Source organism: Erythranthe guttata, chromosome 8 (genome assembly GCF_056151865.1).
Source record: "Erythranthe guttata isolate IM_541 chromosome 8, IM_541, whole genome shotgun sequence".
Taxonomy (NCBI): domain Eukaryota; kingdom Viridiplantae; phylum Streptophyta; class Magnoliopsida; order Lamiales; family Phrymaceae; genus Erythranthe; species Erythranthe guttata.
In genome coordinates this window covers 25,853,723-25,875,719 of record NC_142540.1, presented here as the reverse complement: position 1 = coordinate 25,875,719, position 21,997 = coordinate 25,853,723, and the positions used below count along the sequence as shown (strand labels likewise).

The window sequence follows — 21,997 nt, the reverse complement described above, 5'->3', positions numbered from 1 at the left end:
CTCATGTATATAATATTGTGCTATATATAAAATTTGGCAGAAATAATCCGAATACAATTCAGTATGTTAGATACATGCAAACACCAATCTGTTCTTGCAAATCTAACCTACAGCTTCAAGTTTTGCATATCCTTACAGAGGCTTCTTCAGTGGGGGTGGGGGGTAATTGCTATGACAAAATTGGATTAAAAATCAAAGGGAAAATCGGAGTAGACAAATCCAATTTAGGTCTGCGAGTTGCTTCCTTTACTATTATTATTATCTGCAACCCCTAATCCAAACGCTTCCCCCAAATCAACATTAGTCCTCATTGTTCTCCTCCCAATCCCTCCGTTTCCTTTTCTCATCATCGCTGCAAATTCCCCATAATCTATCTGTCCATCCTGCATTAACATTCACATTTTTTTGTCTCAAAATGAACCCGATTTCTTGAAATAAAAAGACGTGGCAAAGTAATTAGTAGACGAGATACTACTTACGTTATCTTGATCAATCTCTCTGATCATCTCATCTAAATGAAGCTCGCTCAGACCAAAATCTTTACAGGCTTGTTGAAGCTCATCAATCGTAATATAACCACTACCATCTTTATCAAAGAAGGCGAAAGCCGAGACAAGATTCTCCTCTCTCTCTAACTTGTTCAAGTGCACAGTTGCTGCAAGAAACTCCCCGTAATCTATTGTCCCACTGTTGTCAATGTCAGCCTGCCAGTACAAGGAAAGGAAACCACTCTTTATATTTTCAGACAAGTTTCAGAGGGTAAAATACGTAATTTGTGTGGGTTTTTCTTAGAGATTTTCTCTTACCGCGTCCATAAGATCTTTTATCTCGGACTCCATCAGCTCAGAGCCCACTCGCTTTAAACCCTCTTTGAGCTCGTCGAAAGTTATGCTTCCACTATCATCTGTATCTATCATTTTGAACAGCTCTTTCAGACCACCGATTTCCTCTTCAGATAATCTCTCCGCAATCACCTACAAAAACAATCGCGTTAATAAATTATTCCGAAAAAAATAAACGTCACCAAAAAGATCATACGGAGTAGGTCAGACTTCATGGATATGAACACAAGTTAGATTCATAATTAAATCATATTATCTCATCAAGAAACATACTGTATATAGATGCCAACATATGAAAAAAAAATAAAAAATCATGAAAGGACCGCATAAATTCTTACACGTAAAGCCATCTTCTTAAGTTTGTTCATAGCAGAGAACTGCTTGAGGCGTGATAAAACTGCAGAATCGAGAGGTCTATCTGGAGCCATTGTGTCATCAACAATCCACGGATGACCTGGCACAGAAACGAAAACAGAACAAAATTTCATTTTGCCAAACTGCAATGATCAATTGTTTCAAAGAATGAAGGGCTTCAAATTTTATTGCCATCAAAACTTTCTTACACAGAACTTCATGTGCAGTTAATCGTGTCTTGGGATTTCTATCAAGCATCTTTCTTAGCAAATCCTTGGCGACATCCGAAATCATAGGCCATGGTTCGGAATCAAAGTCCAAAACTCCTCGTAGTATCTGGCGGAATATTCCCATCTCAGTTTCTGCAGTCACAAGAAAAAAATTAATTTACGAGATTCCCATTGAAAAATAGTGAATAAATTAGGGGAAGAAGAAATAATATAAATACCAGCCCAAAAAGGAGGAACACCACTGAGTAAAATATATAAGATAACTCCAGCACTCCATACATCTGCCTCAGGTCCATAGTGCTTGCGCAAAACCTCAGGTGCAACATAATAAGGACTCCCGACAACATCGGAGAAACTTTCATCTGAAAATACGAAGCAATTCCAAATTAGAAACAAAAAGATTAACAAGTAGAAACGTGTGTGCTATGCGAGATTAAATAAACTTGCATGAACGTGAAACAACAGCTTAAGAATAAGAAACACGTGCTCTAAAACACAACAAAAGCAAGGCCATGTGAAGAAAACATTCCCCTTGCACAAATAGCTAAACATGATAAGGTAAAATACATAAATTAGGTAATAGATTGTACCGATGAAGTATATAGGACATTGAAAAGGGAATCGTTTCTTTTTCCTTTTAATTTTCCTAAGATTTTTAAAAAGAACAAATTCAAAACACCATTCCGTATGATTGATGCTTAGTAATTTGCACTATTCATCCCCTTTGCCTCGTAATTTTTTTTTATTAAGATGCAGAAGTAGGTTCAAAACTACGCATTTTCAGAGGCTGATAAGATATACGAAGTATGGATGTATTCAGAATATCACATGATCTTGAAGAACAAGATCAGAGGATAGTTTGTGAAATGTGAATGCAGGTAAAATTTCAAGTCAACCGAACCAGAGTTAGCAAAATGAAATGCTTTAAACAGGATAAAAAACCCAGAATTAATGAGCAAGAACAACGTTTCTTGTCCAACATACAAAAGAAAGAAACGACCAAAACTCGTTAGGTGCACAATTAATGATAGAAAATATCATACACTAAAAGTTCAAAAGTACTAATGGCAGGAAGAATAACAAGGCAATGAAGCCACCTACCATATGGAAGCAAATAAAAATAATACGTCAAATTCCGATTTCTAAAACAACATAACTGCATTCTTCAACAAATGAAGACTCTGTTTCCATAGTAACATCACGATCATTGATATAAAACAAATAAAGATAACGACCAAATTTTACGACCCAAGAAAATCACGAAAATACAGAAAAACACCCAAACCACCATTAACACACATATACTAGCAAGTAGCAACAAATCGAAATCGCAAAAAAAAAACACCGAAATGACCTGGTTTGTAGAATACGGATAGGCCGAAATCGGTGGCCTTAAGAGCAGAATCCTCATCACTACTAATAAACAAGAAATTCTCAGGTTTCAAATCCCTATGCATAACACCTAAAGAATGACAAGCCTCGACGACACCGACAATCGTCTTGATCAATTTAGCAGCTTCCCTTTCACTATAATGCCCCTTCTGAACAATCCTATCAAACAGCTCCCCACCAGCACACAACTCCATCACTATGTGCACAAACAAACTATCCTCGTAAGTACCCTTTATTCTCACTACATTCGGGTGTTCCGACAAATGGTGCATTATCTGAATCTCCCTCCAAACATCCTCGTAATCCTCAACACAGATCAATTTCTTTTTGGGTATAGACTTACAGGCGTAGGGTATGCTGGTCGATTTCTCAGTGCAGAGGAAGGTGATCCCGAATTGGCCTTGACCGAGCTTTTTGCCGATGGAGTAGAGGCTTTTCAGAGATGGGGTTCTGTATGGGAGAACCCATGTGGGTTTTTGTGGGTGCTGTGTGAAAAATGTTGGTTTCTTGATCTCTGGTGCTTTGTTTTTTTGATCTTCGTTTTGGTTGTCATCTGTGGGTTTCTTATGGCTGTGCGACGGAGATGGAGTTGACGACGACATGGTTTGGTGGTGGGTTTTTTATGGGTTTTCCGGCGGCCGTGAATCTTGAAATTGGATTTTGATTGCGGGGTGAAGAAGACTGAAAGAAAGAGAGAGAGAGAGAAATGAGAGATTAAATCTTGACTTGTATTTTATTTTTTATTTATCTTAAATAATAGTTTATTATTTTACCTGCAAACCGGTGTCTAGATTTTCTCTATCTAGATTCACTCCACCTGCTGTTTCTCTTTTCTTGATTTTCTTTCTTCTTTTTATTATTTATAAATACTACTATACTTGATAAATAGTAGATCTTGTGACCCTCATTTTGCAATCATTACTTAATTAATTATCTTTATTTTATTCAATTAATAGAGTGGATCAAACCATACATATATATATTTAATTAATTGGGGAAAAGGAGCAATGCTTCTTTTCCTTGTTTTATTGAAGTGTATATGTTATATATTAATGCAAGGGCTAATAATATTTATGTTAATGGCTAATATTTTTGGAATGCAAATCCAAGCAAAAATCGATTTACATTGCATCGTAGATTTTACACACACATCAATGTGTATGTGTGTAGTTATTTAATAGTCGGATGTAGCATCTAACTTTCCGGGTGTGTATATATTTTTTAAAATTGTTTCTTAATTAACAAATAAAGTTATATTTTATGTATTGAATTATTGATACATGAATTATTTGAAACTTGAAAGTTTTTTTGTCCCACTAGTTTTCATTTTCACGTGAAGAGATATTTTATTTATGGCGAAACAAAATATTAATTAATTTGTGAAAATAAAAGAAATAATAATTTGGACGGAAGGCAAATAATTAAATAAATAAATAAATAAAAATTGGGTTTTTTGCAAGAACCACCCCTGTGTAATCTCTAATTGCTGAAAAACCCCTCGTGTTAAAAAAATTAGCAAGGACCCCCCTATGAAAGTTAGTCAAAGGCAATAAAGACCCTCTGAGCTCGACGTGAGATACACGCGGGGTTTGTGCGATTGGGCATTTGTTTTTGGACGAGAAAAGACCAAAATATCCTTTAAAAATATATTCCGCAAATTACAACTTCACCCCAAAATTACAGACCCAAAATGAAAGTTTTCATATTTTTTAATCAAGTCCCTAATGTTTTCAGAAATGCCCTCTTCCTCACCATCCAATATTATTAAAAGTATCAACAGTCCAAAATTGAGAAGCAGAATCCCTACAATCCATCCACGATAGTTTGGTTTTCCATGATTTAGTTTGTGAAATGGAGAAATCATGGAAAAACAAAAACACAAAACACACACACACACACCAAAAATGGTAGACTTTGTTGCAATTTGCTTCCCCTCTCTGCAACTTCATCCATTTTGCTTCGATTCGCAAGCTTCTCACCATTGCAACCACTTATCTCTCGTTCCTAGACCGCAAGTGCCTGTGTAGTGGAAGGGGCAGGGCTGATGGAAGGTGGTCTTTGGCTGGTGGCAGTCGTCGGCTGATGGTTGAGGCGAATATTTCGCCGATGGGCTAGGCGGTGATGAGGCCGGAGGACAAAATGGCGGAGATTCGGAAGGTGAGATGGAATCGATGGCGGTGGGTTTGGGAGTTGCAGCTGGGCATTATGACGGGGAAGAACATTATATATATTTTTCTTTTTTTTATTGTTTTTTTTTTGTTTTTCTTAATTTTGTTTACAGTAGATAAATTCATTGGGGGTAAAGTAGTAATTTTTTATAAGTCAACTGCCCATTTTAATATTAAGGGGCGATGTGCTTTGTTAAAAACAATATAGGGGAGTTTGTGCTAATTTTTATAACATAAGGACTTTTTCGCCCATTTGAAATTACACAGGGGCTTATATGCAATTAGCTCAATAAAAATTAGAGGCAAATAATTTCCCACGAGTATGATGAACAGGATCTTCTTCTTCACCTCTTCTTCCCCAATTATCTTCTTATGCTCAAACTAACTGACTTCATCTCTGATTTCTATACACAATGTCAACTTCTTTGCCCAATTCTTTCAAGTTTGATTTCTCAAGGCCTCATCATCATAGAATTGGAAAATGTGAAGGGAGCAGCAGCATATGTGGTTTTAGCAGGCGGGATTTTGCGTTTAAAGGAATTGTTGTTGCTGGAGCTTCAGCAATGGCTTCTACTGTTGCTGCAGAACCCTCAAAATCACAAGGCACATTTCTCTGCTTCATTCATTCATCATTTTATTTATTTATTTATTTATTTATTTATTTATTTATTTATGGATTTTGTGCTAGTTAATTAATATTTATCTCACCCTTAGGTGGTTTGGAGAAATTAGTGTTTAAACCAGAGGGGTATAATTACTGGACGTGGAGAGATCGAAAAATACATTACGTAGTCGAAGGGGAGGGTTCCCCCATTGTTCTTATTCATGGTTTTGGGGCTTCTGCTTTTCATTGGAGGTTCGTTGCCTCTTCGATTTCGACTAATTTTGAATTTGAAGGATATGATCACCTGTGTACTGATTCACTCTTGTTTAGGTACAACATACCTGAGCTGGCAAAAAAGTACAAGGTCTACGCAGTAGATTTGCTAGGGTTTGGATGGAGCGAGAAGGCTCTTATTGACTACGATGCCCTTGTATGGAGAGATCAAGTTGTCGATTTCGTCAAGGAGATTGTTAAAGAACCTGCTGTTTTAGTCGGAAATAGGCAATTCTTTAATTTCCTTTTTTCTCTACTTATAATCTCATGCTGTATATATGTTTTCGTGACTTGTGTTTCATAATTGATGTTTCAGTTTAGGAGGATTTACTGCTTTGATAGCTGCAGAATCGCTGCAGGATCAAGTTAAAGGTGTTGTATTACTAAACAGTGCTGGACAATTCGGTGACGCCATGCCTTCACCTAACGAGTCTGAAGAAAACGTCTTGCAAAAGTATATCCTGAAGCCACTCAAAGATATTTTTCAACGCGCGGTACTCGGGTTTTTGTTTTGGCAAGCCAAGCAACCAGCTCGTGTCGAGTCTGTCTTGAAAAGTGTACGTGTCACTTCATTGGAACTAATACAACCTTAAAAGCTTGTCTTTTTTTCTTTCTTTCTTTTTTCTTGGGCATAGTATTTGTTCGGCCTTCTCTGGTAAATACATATGAGTCATCTTCGTGGCAATTTACTAATGAAGGTTGAAGAGTGCTAACTGTGGAACACGTAATCTGTTTTACGAGATACAACATAGTATAGAAAAACTCGAATTATTGTTATATCTGCTGAGATAGTGAGCTATAACAACAATAAGCCTAACTTTTTTTGTTTTTTTTTATTTATTTGAATCTCCATTTTTTCAGGTATATACTAACTCTGCGAATGTGGACGACTATCTTGTCGAATCCATTACAAAGCCTGCAGATGACCCAAATGCTGGCGAAGTTTATTACAGGTATATATATACTCGGATTGTTTGAACTCAATTTATTACATTGATTTTTCAAATATATATGCATGTATGATATATATGTGTGTCAAATGTTGCCCTTGTTTTACATTTTCTGGACTAAATTTACCACATATCTCGGAATAATTTATTCGGTCGAACTATTTAATATGCAGATTAATGACAAGATTTATGTCGAATCAAAGAAAGTACACGCTCGACAGTGTATTGAGCCAATTATCTTGCCCGTTGCTACTGGTATGGGGTGACTTGGATCCATGGATGGGTCCCGCTAAAGCTGTTCGAATAAAAGAATTCTATCCAAACAGTTCGATAGTAAATCTACAGGCAGGACACTGTCCGCACGATGAAGTTCCAGAGCTTGTGAATAAGGCCTTGTTGGATTGGCTCTCAATTTTACCTCAAGCTTTATGAACGAACATGTGTTCGATTTTTGAACCAAATTATTGGTTGGTAACATATTTGTTTAGTTCATATACAAGTCTTGGCTTCGCCATTGATGAGCATCAGGTCACGTGTGTACGTCTGCAATTTGTGATCATCATATTACATATATGTTATATATGATTTTTGTTGTAAAATGATGATTATTTAATGTTTACCAAGACTCCATTTTTATTTCCACATACGTACGAGAACACAAAATTTCTTGCGTGGCTTACAATTCTCTTCATATGTAATTTCCCCAAGTCATGAATTGAACCTGATACATATTGAACTATAAACGATGACCTTGGTTGACATGACTTTGTGACAAGTCTTCTTCTTTTATGGGTCTTGATAGATTTGGGCCCATAAATCATATAGACTTAAACTCCTAAAAATTAATATAGTTGGGACCATCAAAATTTCATTAATTTACGAAATATTAACTTATCGATAAATTAATAATTATTAATTTATACATCAATTAATAATTTATTAATTTATTAATATTTTCAATAAGGGTTCATTAGATATAACCCCCTTAGTCTTACAAATAATAGGGGTAGATCCAAACTCAAATTTGTTATTTTGACAAAAACCCATATTTTTCTAAATTCCATCAGTACCCTCAATCAAAATCCCACAAATTCTGTTACTTTACCTTTTGAAAGATATCAAATTCCTCCATATTTTTCCGTTAAAACACTATCCCCACTTCCAAATTCTACAAAATTCCAAAAAGCCAGAAAAATTATACGCCGAGAAGAGAGCACGCTTGTTGGGCGAAAACCTACACGCAAGTGCACGTATCGTACAAGTAATATAGTGGACTAAAAGTCCGGATATCGAACCCACAGGGAATATTTAATTATCTAATCCTAGACGCTAAATTCTACCAATTATTATCAAGCCCACCCTACACAGTCGAAAAAGGATTAATAAACTAAATTAAACTAAAGCAATTAAAAAGACAAAGCAAGAAAGCAATTAAAACGAAGATTTAATCAAGATAAGCGAGCCTAGGATTTTATTCTTCCCCCTATGTGATTATTACTCCCCCAATTCCTTCAATTATGCAAGCAATTAACCCGAATTATTAACCTGAGATGCTAAAATAATCATAACCCGCTTCCGCGTGTATTACGATTCTAATACTCTAGATTCAATTACTATATTCCTATGCAATTAATTCTAGAACACAGCATTAAGCACAAATCTCAATAATGGCTACCTAAGAGATTAACTATATTCCTATGTTAATACCACAAAGGCTCTTCTACCACAGTTCTAATTATTAACCCGATCTTCCGATTCATGCGATTAACAATAACATAAAAGCACATAAGTTGATCAAGTTCATGCACTTAATAAAACAAGTAGAAGAAATAATCCGGAATTAAAACTTGCATAAAATCATAGAAAAGGGTTCATAAATCCCACATAGGGTTCCAAATAAAATCCTAGAAACAAGTAATTTAGCTACTCATGATTAAAGCAAAAACACAAATAAAATAAATCATAGACGATAAATCTATGCTTGAAGTCTTCGAATTCTTCGTCTTCGTTATTGCTTTGTTGCTCTCCAAATTGCGTAAAAAAGATCCCTAATTGTGTGCTTGGAATGGTCTTATATAGGGTGAAGAACTTGGGGAAGAAGGCAGTTTCCTTGTGCGATTAAAATCCCTTTACTGCGCAACTTCGGGTTATGGGACGGGGGTCCCATAATTTGCACTAAAACTGGGACGGGGGTCCGAGCCTTGTTTCTTCAGAATTTTGATATTTTCACTTTTGACCCATATTTTCGCCAAAATTGCAGTTTTGACCCCATACTTTTCCAATTCTTCAATTTGTACCTAAAATACAATAAATCAACTTTTTAAGCACCAATTATCATTAAAACACACCAAAAGCTCAAATAAAAAGATACGATAAAGTGTAAAAATATACACTTAACACACCCCCAAACTTGAACTTTTGCTTGTCCTCAAGCAAAATCTACCAATAAGCAAATAACTCAACTATTACATCTCATCACATAGATCAATGATCAACTTCACGCTTTCAGAACTCGTAATTATAATGACAATTCTTAGGCATTCGCAAGCTTAAAATTCAACAACACTTAGTCACTCACCATTACCAAAAACCACAATTCATACAATTGCTTCAAGCATCCAATATTTGCAAATTAAAGATAGAAAGAATTTATACTTACATGCAAATGCTTGACTCCAAATACTCACCAAATTTTTCTACTCTACTAATATCGAACATTAAGCTATTGGGATCATTGGGGCTTTGTGGCTTTCAATTGTTAGGCTCTTTGGTTCGAGGTAGGAAATATGGGTATATGTGGCTATTCTTCTTGAATTGAGGTGATTACGCCAAAAATTGAAAGATAGGCGTTTGAAACAATGAATTCACCTCTACGGACTTTAATAAACTCGATTCTCAAAAGTTCAAAAGTCTCCACTTTTGCTTTTGAGGCAATGGATCGAGTTTTCAAAAATAATTCAACAACTAGTCCTTATTTCTCCCTTCTAGTCTCTTCTTCTTCTTCTTCTTTTTTTTTTCTTTTTTTTTTTTTTATATGCATATAGAAGCATAGATATTTGACTTTTTTTTTTTTTTTTTTTTTTTTTTTTTTTTTTTCGAAGAAGAAGAAGGACCTTATAAAAAATTTTCGACCGAACTCCAAGGGGTAATTTTTCAAGAATCTCCACCTATTCTACCTTACACATTGGCTAAAAGAAAGAACACCTTTTCTCCGAGGCTCAAATCAAGGTTCTAAGGATAATTACGATAAAAAAGTCGGCTTGAAAGGCTCAAACGGTTCAAGGAAGGCCCAAATCATATCCCAAATCACTCACTACTCAATACTTCGTATCATAAATTTCCTAAGGTGAGTCTTAAAACCGAACATAACATGATCTAGCACAAATTAATTCCAAATTTAAAATACAAAACATTCAACCAAAGCAATGCACAAAGTGTGATTCCTAGCAATAATTCGCTTCTAAGTCCCGTTGAATCGAAAGCTAAACAAACATCAAATCCTTATCACATAAAACAAGCAATTTAATCATCAAACATTGATCATCTCTCATCATCATAAATCATCGATGCATTCGACTCAAGCAATTTTTTTTTTTTTTTTTTTTTTTTAATATTCCGGAAAAACGAGAAAAACAATAAAAAAAACGAATAAAACCTAATGCATGCAAACTAAACCAAATAAGCACAAAAATAACATGTTTTTCACCCCCAAACTTAAAATTTTCGTTGCCCTCAACGAAATTAGCACAAAGTTTAAGGATAGAAAACACCTGATTTAGTCGGAGTCGGTGTGATCGGGGTGCTCCTCTCTCGCTCTCTCATGCTCCTCATCAACGGAAAGCTCTCTCGCTTCATCTTCATTCGGAATCGTCGATCGGCACGGGAGCTTGAGGCTTCGGGGTCGTTTCGGGCTTGAGGAGCGGCTTTGGAAGAGGAATCGTCGTATTGGTGGCACTTTTCTTGCCTTTTCCTTTACCTTTAGAAGATGAAGCTTCACTCGTGCGGCTTCTTTTGTTGGACAAGAAAGTTGGGAGAGAGGTTGGAATAGATTCGGTGAGAATTGGTTGACAATCGAACTCAAAATTTGGTTGGAGCAAATTATCGAACACCTTGTGGGCGTGCCTTGAAAGAGTAGATTTTGAAGATTTTGGTTCGATTCTCTTGCCTCCTTTGTGTGTGGGAGTTTGAGAGAAGGAAATAGAAGGGTTTAGGAAATAATGGGGGAGAAAATCTGATTTTTAAACATTTAAAACGCCCCAAATAGGTTCGGACGGCCGTCCCGTTTTTTGTGCTAAATTTCGGACGACCGTCCGAAATTTTTTCTCCTTACTGGTTGTGGGACGGGGGTCCCACAGTTACACCTATTTGTGGGACGGCCGTCCCACTGGCAGTGGTGCAAAAATTTTTTTTTTTTTTTTTTTTTTTTTTTTTTTTTTTTTTTTTTTCGCGGACGGCCGACTCGACCCTCGATCACTTTTTCGACCCTGCAAAATAAAATTCAAATAATAAATTAGAATGCATGCCTACGAGAAAATAAAAAACGAAACGAAAAATTAAAGAAAAAATACGAAAAACAATAAAACTCGGGTTGCCTCCCGAGAAGCGCTAAGTTTAAAGTCTTCAGCCAGACGTTGCTTCTTTAATTTCAAGCAAAAGTGACCGAAGTCGCTTGGCAATCTTCACTCGCTTCCCAATACGGTTTGAGCCGGCTCCGTTTTACGTTGAACGTACGATTTGAATCCCGCTCCTTTATCTTGACCACCTCGTGAGGAAGAATTTCTTGGACAATAAATGGCCGCGACCACTTTGATTTGCGCTTCCTTGGAAATAACCAAAGACGGGATTTGCACAATAACACCAATTGTCCTTTGTGCAATTCCTTTTTGATTTTCTCCTTACGACCACAATAGCTTGACGCATCCTTCTCTCGTGACTTGCTCGAGCTTTTGGGTGGCAACATCTTACTTGCACTCTCATCGCTGTTAAGACTCAAACTCGTATGACTTTCTCTCGGAGGAGTTGAAATTGAGTCCATGAAGTAAACTTGCTCCTTCCGATTTTCGTTTCCGCCATCATCTCCTGCACTCAAAGATACTTTCCCTTTGTCCAAGTGCAAAACATCAAATTTTTCATTATTTGTAAAATCCATAAGCTCAATAGCAAAACAATCATTATTGTCACATGGATTTTTATTAACACTAAAAACATTGAATTTGATTGTTTGATCATGCACAGTCATTGTAAGATCACCACTAGCACAATCAATGAGAGTTTTCGACGTGGCTAAAAACGGTCTCCCTACGATAAGAGGTATCTCCCTATCCTCATCTATATCTAGTATCACGAAATCAACAGGGAAGATAAATTTATTGACTTTCACTAGCACATTCTCTAAAATACCTTTTGGGTAAACTAAAGATCTATCGGCTAATTGAAGAGTTATAGCCGTCGGTTCAATTTCTCCTAACCCAAGATTTTTAAAGGTTGAATAAGGCATAAGATTAATGCTAGCGCCTAAATCAATGAGCGATCTAAAATTTTTACCTCCTATAGTACAAGGAATAGTAAACTTACCTGGATCGCCGAGTTTTTGTGGAAGAGGCCGAGTAAGAATTGCACTAATTTGCTCTGTGAGTTGGATCATCTCGTTCCCTTGCAATTTCTTACTTTTCTTCACGAGGTCCTTGAGGAACTTCACCCACTTTGGCATCTTTTGTAGTGCTTCAATGAAAGGAATATTTATGCGAATTTCCTTCAACTTGTCCAAAAATCTTTGATATTCGGCATCGAGCTTCTTCATTATAAACTTTTGAGGATAAGGAATTGGAGGGACTTGTGAAGGCACCGTTGATGGTGGCTCTTCATGAGTTGATTCTTTTTCCTCATTTACTTTCGGCTTCTCGATTACCGTGTTTCTCTTCTCTTTCCGTGGGGCTTCCTCCAATTTCTTGCCATTCTTCAAGGTGACTGCCTGGCACGTCTCGACCTCGATTTTTTTCGTTAGCAATCTTTGTGGATATGGGATTGGCTCGAACCATTCGGCTACAATGACTTGCGGCTTGACTTGAATTTCTTCCCTTTTTTCGATCTTGACATCGATAGCTTGGCACGTCTCGAACTTTTGCTTTCGAGGATCTTCCGTATTCGATGGCAATGCTCCTTGCGGACGGTTCTCTTGATTCAAAGCTAATTGAGCGAGTTGATTTTCCAAATTTCGCAACGAGGCTTGGGTAGCGGTCATGAATTGGGCCAATATCTCATCTGTGTTCGATTTTTGGGCCGGTGGATTGTTGCCTTGATAGCTTTGTTGAGGAGGGGCTTGATTTTGGAATTGACCGTGGGGTCTTTGATATCCTTGGCCTTGTTGATTTCCTCCATATTGCCCTTGTGATCTCCACCCTTGATTTTGGAATTGGCGAGGCGCATTGTTGACGTAGTTGAGCGACTCCACATCTTGTTGGCATTGGAGCGTGTAATGATTTCCACCGCAAATTTCACAAAATGGAGAATCGATTGCTTGGACTTGTTGTGGTGGACTTGCTTTGATGTGCTGTAGAAGGAGTTGATTTTGTTGAGCAATTTGGGTCACTTGAGCTTGAAGGGCCGTAATTGCATCTAACTCCAACACTCCGGGAACTTTCTTGGCTCCACTGACCGTCCTCTCGCTTGACTTGGCAAACCTATTTTGTGCAATTTGATCCAACATGATAAATGCATCCGGTATCGATTGACTCATAAAATTACCTCCGGTGGATGCATCTAAGACGGTTCGTGCGTTCTCGTTAATCCCTTGGTAGAAGATGTGGATTTGCCGCCATTGTTCGACTCCATGTGTTGGACATTGCCTCAAAAGGGTCTTAAATCTCTCCCATGCCTCGTATAATTGCTCGCCTTGCTCTTGGACAAAATTATGAATTTCTCGTCGGATTCTCTCGTCCTTCTCGGGTGAGCTATAGACTTTCATGAAAAGGTTGAGGAGTTGAGGCCACGATGAGATAGAGTGGGGGGCTTGGGACATCAACCACTGGCGAGCTCTTCCTTGTAGGGAGTGCTTGAAGAGAATTAATTGAAGCGCCTCTTGGGAAACGCCGTTTTGACGGTGAGAATTACAGGTATCTAGAAAATTTACAATGTGAAGATGGGGATCTTCACCTGCCAACCCACTAAATAGCCCGTTATTTTGGAGCATCGTCAAAAGGCCTTGTTTGATCTCAAAATTATGCGCCTCAATGGGTGGATATTGGATGCTCGGGCGGAATCCGTCTAGCGTTGGGATTATGTAGTCTTGAAGTGCCCGTGGACGAACAGCTGGCTGTGCTGGAAGTTGAAGGGGAGGGTCTTGGACTTGGTTTCCGTTGGCCTCGAGTAAATTGCCCGGGGCCCTGCGTTCTTCGTCCTCCATTATATTATTTGCGCGTTGTCGTCTCCTAGCGGCTCGAAAAGTTCGTTCGATTTCGGGATCAAACGATTCTCTAGCTGGATCGAGTCCTCTGCGCATACACAGTACCTAAAAAGAAAAATAAAATAAAACAAAAATTAAATGGGTGAATCGTGAAAATTGTTCAAATCTAGAGCTAGAATAAAATAAATAATTAAAATATTCCCCGGCAACGGCGCCAAAAACTTGTTGGGCGAAAACCTACACGCAAGTGCACGTATCGTACAAGTAATATAGTGGACTAAAAGTCCGGATATCGAACCCACAGGGAATATTTAATTATCTAATCCTAGACGCTAAATTCTACCAATTATTATCAAGCCCACCCTACACAGTCGAAAAAGGATTAATAAACTAAATTAAACTAAAGCAATTAAAAAGACAAAGCAAGAAAGCAATTAAAACGAAGATTTAATCAAGATAAGCGAGCCTAGGATTTTATTCTTCCCCCTATGTGATTATTACTCCCCCAATTCCTTCAATTATGCAAGCAATTAACCCGAATTATTAACCTGAGATGCTAAAATAATCATAACCCGCTTCCGCGTGTATTACGATTCTAATACTCTAGATTCAATTACTATATTCCTATGCAATTAATTCTAGAACACAGCATTAAGCACAAATCTCAATAATGGCTACCTAAGAGATTAACTATATTCCTATGTTAATACCACAAAGGCTCTTCTACCACAGTTCTAATTATTAACCCGATCTTCCGATTCATGCGATTAACAATAACATAAAAGCACATAAGTTGATCAAGTTCATGCACTTAATAAAACAAGTAGAAGAAATAATCCGGAATTAAAACTTGCATAAAATCATAGAAAAGGGTTCATAAATCCCACATAGGGTTCCAAATAAAATCCTAGAAACAAGTAATTTAGCTACTCATGATTAAAGCAAAAACACAAATAAAATAAATCATAGACGATAAATCTATGCTTGAAGTCTTCGAATTCTTCGTCTTCGTTATTGCTTTGTTGCTCTCCAAATTGCGTAAAAAAGATCCCTAATTGTGTGCTTGGAATGGTCTTATATAGGGTGAAGAACTTGGGGAAGAAGGCAGTTTCCTTGTGCGATTAAAATCCCTTTACTGCGCAACTTCGGGTTATGGGACGGGGGTCCCATAATTTGCACTAAAACTGGGACGGGGGTCCGAGCCTTGTTTCTTCAGAATTTTGATATTTTCACTTTTGACCCATATTTTCGCCAAAATTGCAGTTTTGACCCCATACTTTTCCAATTCTTCAATTTGTACCTAAAATACAATAAATCAACTTTTTAAGCACCAATTATCATTAAAACACACCAAAAGCTCAAATAAAAAGATACGATAAAGTGTAAAAATATACACTTAACAACGCTATACGGGGATCGACACCTTTCTGCACTCCGACCACTCTGGCTCTGGTACGTCTTCGCCGCTTGTTGAAACGCCGTCACCCATCGATATTTTGATGTGTTTTTGCTTAATCGACTGTGACTTTGGTTTATTTGCAGATATTTTCTAAATCGCCTACATATATGGAGCCCTAAATCTGTGGTTTTGCAACGATTGATGGGCAAGACATCCACCACAAGTGGCATGTCAATTTTTTTGTTTAACTGCAACGTGGTAGTCATCTTGTATTGGTATTAATGTAGATCGTTTTAAAAAAAAATTACGTCGTGATATATACATCGTTATTGACTGATGATGTTTGTCTTGGAGGAGGATTCACGTAGTCGCAAGAGGAGGGTTCACGTATTCTGACCAGAGTTGTTTTATATGAGTATCGTAGTTGTCGAAATAAATATTTGGTGTGGTCGAGTTGATGAAATTGAACCTGATTGATAGTTGTTTTGTTTGTTTACAGCAGTCGATTTTAATGTATTCGGTAGTACATTGTAAACCAACTACGACACTCATATAAAACAACTCTGGTCAGACTACGTGAACCTTCCTCTTGCGACTACGTGAATCCTTCTCCAAGACAAACATCATCGGACAAAAACCCACTTTGAAATAGCAAATGCAACCAATGAACCGCGAGAAAACCCATTCGAACACCTCTTTATAACAACCAACCCACCAAACCTCAACAAAATCCGTACGAAATTCGCCATTGAAAAAAACCTAAAATCATCAAATGAACTTAAAAATGGAGAATACGAAAAATTGATTAAATAGACTGCCAAATACATTTCAATGAACTCGACCACACCAAACATTAATTTCGATTACTATGTAAACCAACTACGACACTCATATAAAACAACTCTGGTCCGACTGCGTGAACCCTCCTCTGGCAACTATGTGAATCCTCCTCCAAAACAAACATTGTTGACAAAAATAACGATGTATATGTGACGACGTAATTTTTTTTAAAAACGATCTACTTTAATACCAATTGCACATGACAGCGAAAAAATAAACGAACAAAAACTGTTCATACTCACGTAATGATGAAAACAATGAAAATGCTCAGATCCGAAAATACTACCACGCCGGTGAAAAATTCTCCGTAGCCGGATTGTACACGATTTGATAATGATGAAAACGATGAAACCACCAATATACTCACGTAATTTTAATCCGTGATTATAGGCAACGTATCAGCAATCCCATATCACGTCGTTAAGGAAAAAACTGCCGTCGAAAAATAAAATAGGGGTATTATAGGAAAATTAAATAATATATTGTGCCAAGTTGGCATAATTGGGTGTATCTCAAAAAGGGAAAAATCAAATGAATCTACCTCATTAGAAAATCTCAATAAGGGGGTTATCCCTAATAAATCCTTTCAGTAAATACATTCTTTTAACTTTTTACGTGTATATTAATCATTGTCCATGAGTTCAATGCACTATATAGTATGTTTCACGAACGGAAGTTCTTAGAGAAGCAATGGTATTGAACAATTTCATATTGAGTTATACGAAAGCTATACCAAAAGTTCTAACCATATTAAGAAAAGTGAGGCACGAAATTGATGGTAATGTGAGATTCAACAAGAAACAAACGAGAATTAAATTATATTTTATTAAACCTTCATAGATCTATAGTATGTATTGTACCATGTAATTTAAGAATTAGTTTTATGAATTATTAATTTATATATTATATGGGGCTTCTTAAATGTTTTGAATGTGTATTATCTTAGAAATTTAACGAATTATTAATTTAGCACGCTGTCCCCGATTTGGGACCGGGAAAATGTATTATTTAAGCGATATTATTAATTTATCGAGGTTCTACTGTATAACTTTGTTGCAAGAACGCTCAATTGTATTATAATAGTCATTTTGATTTGGGAACAAGATTAATGTTATGTTTCCGAAAACTTATTTAAAAGTAAAAGTTAGTGATTATAATTTAAGTTAGTTTTAAGTGTTTATTTCTAGAAGTTGGAGATGTGTGTAAATATGTTGGAAAATCAATTTAAATTAGAAAAGTCGGTCCATGGTTGCTTTTAAAATAACAACTTAAAACAATTTATCTTTAAGTGAATAAAAAAGGAGAGTCAATTTTGTAAACACCTTGAAATAAATTTAAATTATGATGAGCCCAAAAAATGCTTGTAATCTATTTTAAAAAAGTTGTTGCAAATATGGATACAATAAAACCAAGAAATAAATGTTAAGTTTCTTATATAGATTATAGTATTCAAATATTAATGAACAAGTAAAGAAAAGAATAATAAATAATAGTAATACCGAGTGAGTCTTCTTTAGCACATAAATAACAATAAAAAACAAACTGGGAAATTTCTAAAAAAAAAAAGAAAAAAAAAACTGAGGAAAATTAGTTGGAAAAGAAGTCTTCACGTGTTCAAAATTGTACAAAAAAAAAAGATGAATATCGAAGTTTCATGGAACTGGCCAGTGGTGGTTTCCATGTTTAGAGATAAAGGTTCCGGTACAAATACGCGTTTTCTCCCCCAATTGTGTATTAAATAGGTTTTAGAATCACAATTCAATTCAGATTTCAGAGTGTTCTTCTTTTTTTGTTTCAAAGAACTCAGAGATACATACACATAACGACATTAATTTGGTGTTAGTAGTAGTAAATAATGGGGAATTGCTTTTCCGATATAGAGGGCGGTCAGCAGGCGGTCGGTGGTAGGGCTCAGGCCACCACGTCCGCCGCCGCCGCCGGCGATGGACCCAACGACGCCGTTGACTATTTCTTCAGGGCTAGAGGTGAACAAGCCCTTTTCACCCCAATTCAGGTTCTCTTCTTCTATACGCTTTTTGCTTTTTGTACCTATTATGTTGATGTTGGTGGTGGGGTCTTTTTTTTTGGTTGCCTATTGATTACTCTGATTATTCATAGTCAACTCCTAATCCTCTATGTTGACTTTTGTATTCCCATTTAAATGACTTTTTAACTCATCAAAATCATCTGATGATCAAAATTAAAAATTCAATACATTACAGTGTTTGCAACAACGCACAACATTCATGCTGTCTTAATCATGACCCTAATAATTTTAATCTCATTATTTAAAATTTGGATTTTCATCTCACTTTTCTACATTGTATTTAATTTGACATTTTAATTTATTTGTGTGCTGCAGTTGTCTCTATCTGCTTCAAAGCTACTTGATCGTGATATTGCATCAAAGGTAAAACCAAGACGTCATACTTAAACTTCTTGATATCTTCTGTGATTGCCTCGCCTCGATTTCAAAATTTCAATATCATATTCTTACTTATTGCAGAGTGATCCAATGGCGGTCGTTTACATGAAGAAAAGAGATGGAAAGCTTGAAGAACTTGGCCGCACCGAAGTTATAATGAACAACTTAGACCCTATTTGGATTCAGAAGATAAATGTTACTTACCAGTTTGAGATTGTTCAACCATTGATGTATATACATCCCGTTCGATTGTCCTATCACATTCATATATTGCTTTTCTTTTTAATCTATATTTATTATAATCTAATTATTTTCTTCCAGCTTTCGCGTGTATGACGTGGACACAAAGTATCATAATCTACCCGTGAAGGTATATGCTCTATTATCTTCTTACTCATTTGAATGTTAAAATTTAGCATTTTGTCAAAAAGTTTCGAAATTAATTTGGTCGATTTTGCAGACGTTGAAGTTGGAAGATCAAGATTTCCTCGGTGAAGCTAGTTGTGTTGTCTCTGAGGTGAGCCCCTTCGTGATTTTTACGCGTTAAAATACGACAACCATGGTTCTATTTGTTTTCGATTATAATTTTTGGATAATTTTGTGGCGTGACATTTCTCTGAATTTTTTTTGCATGGCAGATTGTAACGAAACGAAATCAAACTATAACCTTAAACATTAATAGCATAAACGGACAAATTAGTTCGAGAAAAATGGGGACACTTACTGTCCAGTCAGAGGAAACTGTTGCTTCGAGGAACGCTGTGGAGATCACGTTTCGCTGTTCGGCTCTACAGAATAAGGATCTGTTTTCAAAAAGTGTACGTATTTTTCAACTAATTATTTAATTATTATTATTATTTTGGTTTCTTGGGGTTAATATTATGGACTTAATTTTCTCAGGATCCTTTCTTAAGAATCTCAAGGGCAATCGAATCCGGAGGTTTTCTTCCTATTTGCAAGACGGAAGTCGTGAACAACAACTTGAACCCTACTTGGAAACCAGTTTGTCTAACCATGCAACAATTTATTAGCAAGGTAATAAATTACATGCGATAATATTTATATGTTTCTATATGTCTACCGTTTTACGACATTTGATCTCTTGTCTGCTTATAAACTAAATATTTAACTTCATTTGCAGGAGAACCCGTTGATGATTGAATGTTTTGATTTCGATACAAGTGGAAAACATCCCCTAATTGGGTACATATTTACACACTCTTTATTAATTTCCATGTTTTCTTGTAATAAAGTTGCTTTCGGCTCACCGTTTTTTCTGGTTCTACCTCAAACAGAAAAGTACAGAAATCAATGGCAGAACTCGAAACCCTTTACCAAACTAAAGCCAGTGCACATTTCATCTCCCCATCTTCCGGATTCAGGCATCACGAAAAGGTTTTTACACTACCCTTAAAATTATTTTCTTCATGCAACTTAGGTTGCAATTTTGTTTAAAAATCTCTTGACATTTATACTCGGTTTAGGTTCTCAAGGGTGAAATTTTCGTCGAACGATATGAGGAGAAACAACTCTACAGCTTTCTCGACTACGTTTCCAGTGGATTCGAACTTAGTTTCATGGTTGCTGTTGACTTTACAGGTAATAAACCCAGCCTTCCACCTAATCTTGAATTTTTCCACTTTCTAGATGGTTCTAGAAGTTTCCTGATAATGTTCATCTTTCCAATATTTTTTCCAGCTTCAAATGGAAATCCGAGAAATGCAAATTCTTTGCATTACATTGATCCTTCAGGTCGAAGAAACGCCTATCAGCAGGTAACACATCTGCCTGAACAATCATGACATGTTTGGTACAAATATAGTTTTCAATCTTCATTCGGGTTATAGATATTAAATAATGCAAAAAATCGTTTGTAGGCAATAATGGAGATTGGAGAGGTGATACAATTCTACGATTCAGACAGACGTTTTCCTGCTTGGGGATTCGGTGGAAGAATACCCAATGCTTCAGTATCTCACTGTTTCAACTTGAATGGAAGTTTATCCGATTGTGAGGTGATTAATATATATATAAAAAAAAAGAGACAAATATCTAGTTAAGGATCGAGCATCATTAAAGATCCGTTTTGTTAATTTACTAGGTTGAAGGTGTGGAAGGTATAATGGGTGCTTACACGAGCGCATTGTACAACGTGGCTCTAGCTGGGCCCACACTATTCGGACCAGTCATAAACAAGGCTGCAGATATTGCCGGTCACTCTCTCTCTCAACACCACGCCAAGTACTACGTCTTGCTGATTATCACGGTACGACAATTTGAGCTAAATATGATTGCTGCTGCTTTTATTACGGTATTTAATTTGGTAAATAAATAATATATTATTTGAATTTTGTAGGATGGTGTAGTATCTGATCTTCAAGAAACAATAAACTCCATTGTTAGGGCATCTGATTTGCCGCTTTCGATACTTATTGTTGGAGTAGGTGGTGCAGATTTCAAGGACATGGAGGTATTACATACATATATATGTTTATTTATTTATCACGAAATGCAATTTTATTTGTTTTTGTTTTTCTTGTTAATATTATATATTTGAATATATATATTGTGGAATATTTAGATACTTGATGCTGACAAGGGACAACGATTGGAATGCTCTACGGGAAGGATAGCAACACGAGACATTGTTCAGTTTGTTCCGATGCGTGAAATTCATCGTAAGTCTGCAGATAGTGATTAATGATTTTTTTTATTTTTTATATGTGGAAACATTGTTCGAATACTCAACTGAACTCATCGAATACTTTAATTTGTTGTTGTGCAGGTGGAGAGATCTCGGTGGTTCAGGCACTATTGGAAGAATTGCCGTCTCAGTTTCTAACATACGTTCGTTCCAGAGATATCAAGCCCCTCAACTTGTCTTAAAGCAGCTTTACCATTTAATCTCTTTTAGGCTTTTTATTTTTACATAAACAACGTATACATCTATCTGCGTAAGAGTTTTTGAAACAATAATTTTTTTTTTTTTTTTTTTTTTAAACAATATCAATAGATAGTTTGATTTGTTCTATAATTCAAAGCAGCAAAAGTGTGAAATGTGCATATTTGTGGTTATGAATTTTAATTCCGACTATCGATTTTATTATTATTATTATCG

The 21,997-nt window shown here is 36.3% G+C and overlaps 3 protein-coding genes across 4 annotated transcripts; 2 read left to right on the top strand and 1 right to left on the bottom strand.

Moving 5' to 3' along the window:
- Nucleotides 1-6: 6 nt before the first annotated feature.
- LOC105965294 (calcium-dependent protein kinase SK5) lies at nucleotides 7-3,600 on the bottom strand. Its single transcript, XM_012989828.2, has 7 exons — nucleotides 2,781-3,600; nucleotides 1,645-1,788; nucleotides 1,406-1,558; nucleotides 1,181-1,296; nucleotides 807-974; nucleotides 480-704; nucleotides 7-383 (listed from the first exon to the last, which is right to left on the bottom strand). Exons 1-7 carry the CDS (start codon nucleotides 3,418-3,420, stop codon nucleotides 225-227), a joined length of 1,605 nt encoding a protein of 534 aa, XP_012845282.2. The 5' UTR covers nucleotides 3,421-3,600; the 3' UTR covers nucleotides 7-224.
- A 1,686-nt stretch (nucleotides 3,601-5,286) lies between these two features.
- Nucleotides 5,287-7,504, top strand: LOC105965293 (alpha/beta-Hydrolases superfamily protein). Of its 2 annotated transcripts, none has more exons than XM_088822592.1 (6): nucleotides 5,287-5,589; nucleotides 5,701-5,842; nucleotides 5,921-6,091; nucleotides 6,180-6,420; nucleotides 6,725-6,816; nucleotides 6,987-7,504. In XM_088822592.1, the coding sequence occupies exons 1-6, from the start codon at nucleotides 5,400-5,402 to the stop codon at nucleotides 7,243-7,245; spliced, it is 1,095 nt and encodes a 364-aa protein (XP_088678718.1). In that variant the 5' UTR covers nucleotides 5,287-5,399; the 3' UTR covers nucleotides 7,246-7,504. The 2 variants fall into 2 exon arrangements, with proteins under 2 accessions (XP_088678718.1, XP_088678719.1); XM_088822593.1 differs by having other exon boundaries at nucleotides 5,461-5,590; nucleotides 5,705-5,842.
- A 10,614-nt stretch (nucleotides 7,505-18,118) lies between these two features.
- Nucleotides 18,119-21,970, top strand: LOC105965292 (protein BONZAI 3). Its single transcript, XM_012989826.2, has 16 exons — nucleotides 18,119-18,468; nucleotides 18,817-18,864; nucleotides 18,961-19,109; nucleotides 19,201-19,249; nucleotides 19,340-19,396; nucleotides 19,518-19,697; nucleotides 19,780-19,914; nucleotides 20,021-20,082; nucleotides 20,175-20,274; nucleotides 20,364-20,478; nucleotides 20,578-20,654; nucleotides 20,757-20,894; nucleotides 20,981-21,145; nucleotides 21,236-21,349; nucleotides 21,461-21,557; nucleotides 21,665-21,970. The coding sequence occupies exons 1-16, from the start codon at nucleotides 18,310-18,312 to the stop codon at nucleotides 21,763-21,765; spliced, it is 1,746 nt and encodes a 581-aa protein (XP_012845280.2). The 5' UTR covers nucleotides 18,119-18,309; the 3' UTR covers nucleotides 21,766-21,970.
- Nucleotides 21,971-21,997: the final 27 nt, after the last annotated feature.